The following is an 11,496-nucleotide window of genomic DNA, read 5'->3' on the forward strand; positions in this document are numbered from 1 at the left end:
TATCTTAAGATTTAACATTTCTTTTGTGCAGATTCATTAGATTTTGTATTGTTTTTCTAAATCATCATGCAAAGTAAGTCATCTCTCCTCAACCTTTCCAGATATTTTAGATTAATTATGTTAAACCCGGTTATAAATCTATGAAAATGCTTGTGACTCTTGCTGATACTATTTCTCTTGTGTTCCGTTGACTTTAATGATTTATAATTAAGAAAGTATTTTTACTGGCACAATTCTGAATGTCACACCAAATGATATAGTGTCACGCTATATGATGAACTGCACCACTCCACAATTTGTCAATGCAAAAAACTGTATTTTATTTGCATTCAACATTCAATTAATTCAATTCAGTTAACATTAATCAAAACATTAATCAAAAACTTTTAAAATTATAAGAAACTCATAAATATGAGTAAATCAAACATCATCTCACTTCAAGAACATTAAATTAAGTATAAAATTGAAAAGAAATACATTAATTGTATAGGTAATTTAATGTTCACTATTATCATTGAATATGTTTTGAATAGTTATTTATTTATCATTAAAAAAGGTGTGTGTAATATTGTGTGACAAATATATCATATGGTGTGACTTAGAAAAACAGTCACACCATATGATACAGTGTCACACCATATGACGTTTTGTTCAGTTAAGGTAATCTCTTGGTTAACTAAAAACAGCTAGCTTATACTTAGCATGTAAATTGCCACATGGCAGGAATGATTTTTAAGAATTAATAAGTAAAATTTGTATAAAAGTGTTTTATTTTTATGTAAATAATGTCACACCATAAGACACAAAACATTGACCACTAGTGAGCATATCAGATACAGAGCTTTTTAATAAAAAATTAAAAAGCCAGAACTCAACTCTTGACCTTGCAAACCACTCCAGAGATGACACTGCAACTTCCTGGTTGAGTGTGGACCTCTTCATCATAATGATGTCCAAATTATTGCCCGTTCAAAATATAGATTGCAGTGTCACACCATATGACACCCATTTTACGGACAAAATGTATTTGGCCAGAACTTGCTTTAAAATCATACACAGACATCAACACTTTCTGTGTCTGTTGAAATGGCCTAATTCTGTTACTTAAAGTGTAAATCAATCAATTATTTATACTTTGCTGACATATATTGTCGTATTAGTAAGGTCACACATATCCCGGACAGTCACACCACATGACAATTTTGATGTTTAGATAAAAATTTGAAGTAGAGGTCTTTATACACCAACTACAGCTATGGTATGTTGTAATAATATCTTGTCAGAGGAACAACATGAAGATATATATTTTTAACAAATACCCATTTTTAGTAGGTTATGACATCATGGACGGATAGAATTGCATGTCATGTCTCCCACCCACGACCATAAATGACGGAGTAATTTAAGTTTATAGTGCTACAATGTGGAGAAAATCCAGCAAAACGCGCCGGCGCGTTTGTCGACCTCAGAGGGTTAATGCTCTTATCAACATGGAAAAGTGGATTGGCTTGCTTTGTGCAAATGTTTTTTTTGACAACATTGGCCTATAAACAACAAAACAACATTGGCATAAACTGTAGTGTTCAATTTCACACTAACATGCTTGGGAAGGTTACTTTAAAAATGTTTTCCGTCACAGTTACAAATTACTTCATAAAAAAAAGTATTCAGTAACATAACCCAAGTACCACAATATGAAAGTAATGTAATTGATTACTTTTGGATTACTTCAAGGTCAAATATTATAAAAAAAAAAATTAAAAAAATTCTATTATTAAGAATTTCACAGCCCTGAATATATATTTATGTAAAGGACTATACAGACATCTAGTGGCTACAGTATGGTATTACAGATTATTTTGTTTTATTTTTAACTAACATGTACAGAAAAAAAAAAAACATTTAAAAATTCTACACACAATCTACATATTAGTTTATTTTAAAATAGGCCTACATGTTGACTAAAGCCGTGATCTTTCTTAATTTGCCTGACTGAACTTGGACCGTTGGCACTGGGAGTTCCCCTACGTTACCTAGACAGCAAACATCCCGTTAAGAGAGAAGAGATTAAGAAAGGACATTTTGGGTACTAAAAAAGCTACTGTCCTAATTTCTACAGATTCTACAGCTGTTATTTGCGCATGCACCCGCGGGTGGCACACGTGAGTCATTACTGGCAATAGAACCAGGAACTACTGTATAATCAAGCAGCGCTTAATATAGTGATGCCAAAAAAAACTGATTTATTTAGTTTTAAATGAAACCATTGTAATCCTGAAAGTATTCCCCCTTTTTTTCCAAATCTAACTATAATCAGATTACTAAGTTTTTTGACGTAACTGTAACGAATTACAGTTACTGGATTTTTGCATCCTGATTACATAACGCCGTTACATGTATTCCGTTACTCCCCAACCCTGCACACTAACATTCTCACTTGGAGCAAATAATCTCTCACAAATTACATTTTGAAATATTTTAAAATAAGATTTTAAATTGTAATACTATTTCACAACGTTACAAGTTTTACTGTATTTTTGATCAAACAAATTCAGCTTTGGTGAGCATGAGCTCTTTATGAAAAAAAAATGTGTTCCTTTGTGCTGGCTAAGGAGCATGAGTCAAACTGAAAAAATAAAACCAAAGTTTTTCTGAGGTAATGTGTTATGTAATCTTATTAAAATGGATTTCATAAAATTGTTATTGAAAAAAGTATAGTTTGGAACCGGTATCGAAATCAAGGTATCGGTATCGGAATTTTTTTAACAATACCTAGCCCTAATGGACCCTGTCCTGAGGCCTTCCCATAGAATAGGGCACTGGAACATTTTTTCAAAAAGGCCCGTAAAATAAAATGTTCAAAGGGTGCAAAATCTGTGGAGTCTGTGGAGCAGTCATAGAAAGTGTAGCAATGGCATAGCAATGTAGCAATAGCAATGTCTTTAAGTTATCTAACACTAAGTGTTGACAATGGAAATGTGTATATGTGTCAATAAAAATATATGATATATTTAACCCTTTTGTTGTGCCTTAATCACACCCCACCCCACCCCACCCCACCCCACCGCAAATAGAATCTAATTCTGTGGGAAACACTGGTTTCTAACATGAATGTTCTTCAGCCTCATGAATGAATGAATGGAGAATAAACACCAACCTCTTTGTTCTTCAGCATCTTCAGTGTGTTTCATTCTGCAGGGTTCTGGATCACTCATGTTCTCACTGTCCTCTTTAAGAAACTCAGTCTTTGCAGATTTCAGCTCTTCCTGATGCTCTGATGCTCGTCTTCACTTGTAGCTGATGGGAATTTACAGCATTTATTGGAGAATTACTGTGGGAGGAGCTTCACTGATGATGTCTTCCAGTGTGGGAGGAGCTTCACTGATGATGTATTCCAGTGTGGGAGGAGCTGATCTGCCAAAATCAAAAATATAAATTACTGAGTTTGTTTTTATAATAAATGACACTTCTAAGCATTTACGCCTGTCCATCTATTTATCGTACAGTAACTGATGCCAATTCATTATTTTTCATTATTTTTATTACTAATCCTAACATTATTCATGCTTCTTCATTAAAATACAGGTATCTAGAACTAAAGAAAATAATATAAATAATTTAAATTCTTCCAAATATAAATAATGTTAAGGAAAACAGTTAAAAGCATAAAGACAGAAATAAACGTATAGTAGCCAACAAATCCCCTCAGTCTGCTGACACCAATGAAATGAGCTTTAAGTGTCAATTTACAGGAGATCTGAAGACATCAGCATAATAAATGAGGTGAAAACAGGAACTATTGTCATGAAATAAAGAGTGTTTTCAGCAGATCTGTTAATATTGATGAGCCTCAGACTATCAACACTCATTCAACAAGCCATTCAGGATCATCAGCAGATCATCTCACTTTATTCTGAGTGTTTGCTGTTAGAAACACATTAATTGAGTCAGGATAGATGACAAAAACCTATAAAACTGCTCTACTGAAAGACAATACTGTTATTTCTCACAATATAACCACCAAAATAAGTTATAAATCACCAATAATAAAACAAAATAATTAAATAAATAACTTCTTCAGGCAAATAACTACAACACCATAATATGTGAATCTAAAAATAGTTTGACTTTATAATAACTATTAATTGCAATAAAGTAATTCCATCATTAACATGTTACATATTCGTACAGAAACTGACAATGATCATAAAACTCTTAAAAAATGAAGAAAATTTAATGTTTCCTGTGTAAAACTTCATTAATATTTATCTATATTCCCATGCATGTATATATTTGATATTTCCCACATTCATTACTTATACAGGGGCAATATAAAGTGTCTACATCGATTTTAATAAGTAAATGTAATCTGCCAAAGATAAATGTTGACAAAGAAATAATGAAAACGACAACAGCAACACTTGAGATCGATTCCCATCAATCCCCCTCACAGACCTCAAACTTTAACTTGACTTTAACTTTTTTAACTTTAACAGTTCTCACTCCAAACATCGAGTCAATCACACAAACGAACACAAACTCGCTCAGGTCTGAATGAACTCAACATATTCTCCTCATGCTCGCTGCTGCTGCACTAAATGTTTATTTCAGAAGGAAGACGCCAGAAAAGACGCACAAGTATCGCTGTGATCGATGAAAACACTACAGAAATGAGCCTGTCGCTTAATCAAACCGTATTAGTGTGTGTGATGGTTGAGTAAATATGAGAAATACCGTGAACTGCTCTCCTCGCCTCAGAAGACTCGACACTGAAACTGAGGGAAGAGAGACGGCGCGAGCGAGCGGTGACGTCATCGGCCTTCAAAGCACTCGGCCATGCGCGTACGGGACGGTAGGGGAAGACTCATGAATATTAATTAGGAAAGTCATCCCTGATTGGTCTTAACCCCAGTGACGGGTAGGTTTAGGGCGGGGCTAGGGGTAGATAGTCAGACCCCCAGTGGCGGGTAGGTTTAGGGGTGGGGTTAGGGGTAGGTCGTCGGACCAATCAGGGATGACTTTCCTAATTAATATTCATGAGTCTTCCCCTACCATCCTGGGAAAAAAAATATCGCGTACGGGACACCCCCGCAGCCAATCAGGGCCACGCAGATTCAGCTTTACTATTATTTTAGAACTGAAGTGACTCCAGTTACTAAAGGTGAAAGGAACTTTTTCAAGTGAAGCACAAAATAGTCAGAATAAGCAGAGGAGGATCACCTCCATCCAGTCTGAAGAGTTTTGGCCTGTAAAGTCCGGCTCAGTTTATTCTGTAGTGTCCTAAGACAAATAGTAAAGGCATGTTGGCAAGGGCGTAGATTTGGTTTGAACATGGGGGGGTATGTTTGGGTATGCCTCCTGATGCCTCCTTTTCATGTGATCATGGTATAAATATTGGGGGGTTGGGGGTTGTAATGCTTAAATATTGGGGGGGTTATCTCCCCCCCAACCCCCCCACAAATTACGCCCCTGCATGTCGGTAGATTAGCACCTGTAGAATTTCCTTTTGTTGAAACCCCAGATAAAAGTAGAAAGCTTCTATTAAGTTTAAAGTTTAGATCCATGAGGCAGTTCGACTAGCACATTTCCTTACTAAAGAAAAAACACTGAAATAAAAATACTTCTACAGAAGACTGTTCTCATAACTTCTGCTTTATTCTACTAAAAGCTACTAATTACATCTTCAACAGTGTAATAAGATTACTATACATATTTTTTTTGAATAAAAAGTAATTAAATTACAGTAATTAATTAATTAGTTAGTACTGCATTACACCTAACACTGATTACGCAATTATGCTGATAGACCACATCCTGTAATGTATTTTAATGACTATTTAATATTACTTTGGCATGTTGCCAGGGGCGGATCTAGAAAAATATTCATGGGGTGGCGAGATGGGGGGCAGGAATTTTGAGGGGTGGCAACATATAGCAGACGTATATACTGTATTTTAGTGTTGTCAGGGTACCAAAATTTCAGTATTTGGTACTAGGGCTGGGCGATATGGACCAAAAGTCATATCCCGATATATTTAGGCTGAATATCGATATACGATATATATCCCGATATTTTTTCTGCAAAGTGAGAGCAAATGTTCAGTCAAAGTCAAAGCCAAATATGACATGTTAAAAGTAGTTTTATTGAAACCGGCTATTTCAGTGAACAGTTGCAAATCAAATGAATAAATAATAAACAGGTTTCTTCACTGTTAATGAAAAATTCATTGTTCTTGTGTTTATTCATTTAAACTTGTTGATTTCATTTAACTATGTGTAGTAGCATCTGACCATGTGCTTCTGTGAGGGTTTTCTAACAGCTGAAGAAGGGACAGGAAGACAGGGTAATAAAATACTTACACCTGGGCACGAGAAAGGATCCGGCCAGGAGAATACAGGGGTCGTTTAACAATAAACATGGGGTCCCATGCCCTCCCCTTAGGGGAAGCAGGAGGCAATCTAGCAGGAGGCAATTTAGGTCATAAATGAAGGCCTTTTGAGTTATCAAGAATCAAAGAACAGTGTAGTCTGCTCAGGGGGGGGGGGGGGGGGGGGTTAAGAAACCAGTCCAAACCAGCTATGATAGAAGGTATCTTTTCTGTAAAAATTACACTAACCAAGGAGGGTGTGGTTAAGATGTTGGGGGCCTGTATAAAATGTCTCAGTTTTTATTATGTCTCCGGGATTGTTTGCTTACAAGCTGGGTAGCTGCGGTATTGTAACGAATCCTCAGAGAATAAACCTCTCTTCTTTATTACAATTTTGCCTCTTGAGTGTTCCTTACACCTGTGATGCTGTTTTTCCCAGTGAGATAAAAATTGCTATTACATTCACCTTAGGGCTGCACGATTATGACAAAAATCATAATTGCCGATTATTCCCTTCGAATTGTTATTTGCGATTTATTAATTATGATTATCAAAGTTTACATTGAATATATATAAACAAATTTTGTGTAAACATGTTATATTTTGCCTATATATATATATATATATACACACACACATACACACACACACACACACACACATATATATATATATATATATATATATATATATACATACATTTCCCCTTTACTTAACATGAATTGTAAGAATATGACTAATAGTAAAGACTAGTACTAATAAATAAACATTATGCTAAAGCTATTAAATAGCAGTCCTAAACTAGTTTTTGTTAATGCAATGTTGGTATGAGCCACTACAGTCATTTAAAAATATAAAAAACAACACAAAGAAAAATAGTGGCATTTTGGGGTTAATATGGAAACGACAGTTACCATGGTGAATACACAATATTAACAAGAACTGTTAATGAAACATGGAAACTGCTCCTGGTGAATAGAATGAAAATCATCCATGCATTACTTTTATTTTGTGTAATTTACAACGTAACGGCGTTGCATGCTCGTAGTTTCTTTTGCACTTGGATCAGTTAGGCGATACAGCTGCATTTGCGCGTGCAATTGAGTGTGCGCTACGAGAACAGGATAACGGCTGACAGGACAAGAAAGTCAGTTTTTCTGAGGTGAAAGACTTTATTTCAGCGTACACTTATGTCACTGCCTGGTTCCTATTTTGCTGGGTTTTCTGAAGTAGTCATGATTCGCCTCTCATAACATAACATGCTCTAAACACGCACGCAGAGTGGAAAAGGAGGAGCGGAGGCACGGGGAGCAGAGCGCAAATTTGAACTATATCGATATATGCAATATGGTCTAATTTCATATCGCATTTAAAAATATATCGATATATTTTTTATAACGATATATCGCCCAGCCCTATTTGGTACCAATACCAGTGAAAATCCATGGTTCTCGGAACCAATTTCGGTACCAAAGCTAAATTTAGATTAAATTTACATATATTAAAGTGTATATCACGGTGTAACGGTCACCAGCTGGAGTGCCCTTGAGAGCCACCAGAGGGCACTCCACATAAGACTATTATCACTCACAAACTACATTTCCCATAACTCACTGCCCGGACTCATTATCACTGATCACATTCACCTGCACCTCATTCACTGATTGCATTCACCTGTGTCTTATCCTGTTAGTCTCAGTCTATTTATACCATGTTCATTCATTCACTCACCGCAAAGTCTTGTTTGTGTCTAACTGCATTTCTGAGCATTCTCCCTGGTTTCATGTCTCTTGGTTTTTGGATATCTTGCCCTGTTCCCTGGATTACTCTCTTGCCTCTGGTCCCTGCCTGTTTTGTTTGTTTGTTTCTTTGTTTTGACTGCCTGTCTGTGTATGACTCTGGCCTGTACATTGGATTACGCCTCTGGATTGCCCTCAAATAAAGCTGCTTTTGGATCTCTACCTTTGAGTCTCGGAGCAGTTTGTGACAGAAGACTTCGCCACACCAAGATCCAGCAGCCATGCCAACCATGGATACAGGAGTACTAATCCTGCGTCTCCGTCAGGGGAATCTTTCGATTGAGAGGTATGTCGAAGAGTTTATTGAACTGGCACATCTCACCTCAATGACCACAGAGTGCCTAATGATATTTTTTCGTGGAGGACTATCTGAACCGCTCAGTTCATTCATGCCCTTGCATGATCCTCACGGGACTTTAGAGCAGTACATTAACCTGGGCCTTTTGTTGAGCGGCTCATCGTTTACTGTGGGCAGGGTAGAGGAAGAGTTCCGTGAACCCACAGTATCCCCTGCCGAGCCTGCTCTCCACGTCAGCCCTGCCGAGCCTGCGCTCCACGTCAGCCCTGCCGAGGCTGCACTCCCCGTCAGCCCTGCCGAACCTGCGCTCCACGTCAGTCCTGCCGAGCCAGAGCTTCACGCCAGTCCAGCCGAGCCTGCTCTTCACGCCAGTCCAGCCGAGCCTGCACTTCACGCCAGTCCAGCCGAGCCTGCACTTCACGCCAGTCCAGCCGAGCCTGCACTTCACGCCAGTCCAGCCGAGCCTGCAATTCACGGCAAATCTGCCGAAGCCAAGGCAGTATGCGTCATGCCCGCCGCTCCTGAGACTGAGAGCGTCATGCCCGCCATGCCTGAGACAGCAAGCGTCATGCCCGCCATGCCTGAGACAGCAAGTGACATGCCCGCCAAGCTAGAGCCTTCACCGCTGGTCTCGCCCAGCACAGAGCCCTCATCGCTGCCCAGCACAGAGCCCTCATCGCTGCCCAGCACAGAGCCCTCATCGCTGCCCAGCACAGAGCCCTCATCGCTGCCCAGCACAGAGCCCTCATCGCTGCCCAGCACAGAGCCCTCATCGCTGCCCAGCACAGAGCCCTCATCGCTGCCCAGCACAGAGCCCTCATCGCTGCCCAGCACAGAGCCCTCATCGCTGCCCAGCACAGAGCCCTCATCGCTGCCCAGCACAGAGCCCTCATCGCTGCCCAGCACAGAGCCCTCATCGCTGCCCAGCACAGAGCCCTCATCGCTGCCCAGCACAGAGCCCTCATCGCTGCCCAGCACAGAGCCCTCATCGCTGCCCAGCACAGAGCCCTCATCGCTGCCCAGCACAGAGCCCTCATCGCTGCCCAGCACAGAGCCCTCTTCATCGCTGGTCCCGTCCAGCTCAGAGCCCTCTTCATCGCTGGTCCCGTCCAGCTCAGAGCCCTCTTCATCGCTGGTCCCGCCCAGCTCAGAGCCCTCTTCATCGCTGGTCCCGCCCAGCTCAAAGCCCTCTTCGCCGCTGGTTCCGTCAAGCTCAGAGACGCTTCACTTCGTGCCTGCCGATCCAGAGACTATTCACGTCAGTCCTGCCGAGCCAGAGCCAGAGCTTCACGTCAGTCCTGCCGAGCCAGAGCCAGAGCTTCACGTCACTTCTGCCGATCCAGAGACTGAGCTTCACGTAACGTCTGCCCGTCAAGAGTCTCGTCCGGTGTCTCCGGACAAGATGGTCGCCGCCGCCGAGCCAGTGTCTCAGGACAAGATGGTCTCCGCCGAGCCAGTGTCTCAGGACAAGATGGTCTCCACCGAGCCAGTGTCCTCAGCAGAGTTGCCCTCAGCAGAGATGGCCGCTGACACGCCTGAACCTGAGCCCTCAGCAGAGATGACCGCCGACACGCCTGAACCTGAGCCCTCAGCAGAGATAGCCGCTGCCACGGTGTCTGCTCCTTTCCCTGAGCCGGTGTCTGTTCCTGTTCCTGAGCCAGTGTCTGTTCCTGTTCCTGAGCCGGTGTCTCTTTCTGTTCCTGAGCCAGTGTCTGTTCCTGGTACTGAGCCGGTGTCTGTTCCTGTGCCATGGCCGCCTGAAGGGTCGTCTCCTCCCTGGCCGCCTGAAGGGTCGTCTCCTCCCTGGCCGCCTGAAGGGTCGTCTCCTCCCTGGCCGCCTGAAGGGTCGTCTCCGCCCTGGCCGCCTGAAGGTTCGTCTCCTCCCTGGTCGCCTGCACAGCCTGCTCCGCCCTGGTCGCCTGCACAGCCTGCTCCGCCCTGGTCGCCTGCACAGCCTGCTCCGCCCTGGTCGCCTGCACAGCCTGCTCCGCCCTGGTCGCCTGCACAGCCTGCTCCGCCCTGGTCGCCTGCACAGCCTGCTCCGCCCTGGTCGCCTGCACAGCCTGCTCCGCCCTGGTCGCCTGCACAGCCTGATCCGCCCTGGTCGCCTGCACAGCCTGATCCGCCCTGGCCTCCCATCCTGCCGCAGTCTCCAGGTCCTCTGCCGCTCCACGGGCCTGGCCCTCCATCCCGCCCCCGGGTCCGCCTCCGCTCCACCTCCCTCCTGAACAATGTTAGGAGCGTCTGGAATCCGCTCCTTAGAGGGGGGGCTATGTAACGGTCACCAGCTGGAGTGCCCTTGAGAGCCACCAGAGGGCACTCCACATAAGACTATTATCACTCACAAACTACATTTCCCATAACTCACTGCCCGGACTCATTATCACTGATCACATTCACCTGCACCTCATTCACTGATTGCATTCACCTGTGTCTTATCCTGTTAGTCTCAGTCTATTTATACCATGTTCATTCATTCACTCACCGCGAAGTCTTGTTTGTGTCTAACTGCATTTCTGAGCATTCTCCCTGGTTTCATGTCTCTTGGTTTTTGGATATCTTGCCCTGTTCCCTGGATTACTCTCTTGCCTCTGGTCCCTGCCTGTTTTGTTTGTTTGTTTCTTTGTTTCTTTGTTTTGACTGTGTAATGGCCTTCCCCTTTAATTTGTTATTGCATCTTAACAAAATAAATCGAAGGCACCTGTCAATAACTCTCTGCCTCTTTTTCTACGAAGCTGAAGGGCCGCTACAGACTGCCTGTCTGTGTATGACTCTGGCCTGTACATTGGATTACGCCTCTGGATTGCCCTCAAATAAAGCTGCTTTTGGATCTTTACCTTTGAGTCTCGGAGCAGTTCGTGACACACGGTTACAAAGATGGAAACTGAAGTATTAAAAACACATTACAATAAGATTCCATTTGTTAGATAACATTAGATAAAATAACCTAATAATATATAATAATAATGTTAACTTTTGAATTTTAAAAATACATTTTTAAAATCAAAAGTTAACATTAAAGGCCATTGCA

General features: G+C 41.8%; 1 protein-coding gene across 1 annotated transcript in view; it reads right to left on the reverse strand.

Moving 5' to 3' along the window:
* Positions 1 to 4,778, reverse strand: part of LOC309480188 (uncharacterized protein) — a 34,742-nt gene extending 29,964 nt beyond the window's left edge. The window contains exons 1-2 of the mRNA XM_082144587.1: positions 4,735 to 4,778; positions 3,158 to 3,414 (exon numbers count right to left, since the gene is read on the reverse strand). Of these exons, the coding sequence (XP_082000713.1) occupies positions 3,158 to 3,215 (58 nt within the window). The 5' untranslated portion in view covers positions 3,216 to 3,414; positions 4,735 to 4,778. The remainder of the gene's footprint in view (positions 1 to 3,157; positions 3,415 to 4,734) is intronic.
* Between the last annotated feature and the right edge of the window lie 6,718 nt (positions 4,779 to 11,496).

Source organism: Leuciscus leuciscus (assembly GCF_965113295.1).
Source record: "Leuciscus leuciscus genome assembly, chromosome: 1".
Lineage (NCBI taxonomy): Eukaryota > Metazoa > Chordata > Actinopteri > Cypriniformes > Leuciscidae > Leuciscus > Leuciscus leuciscus.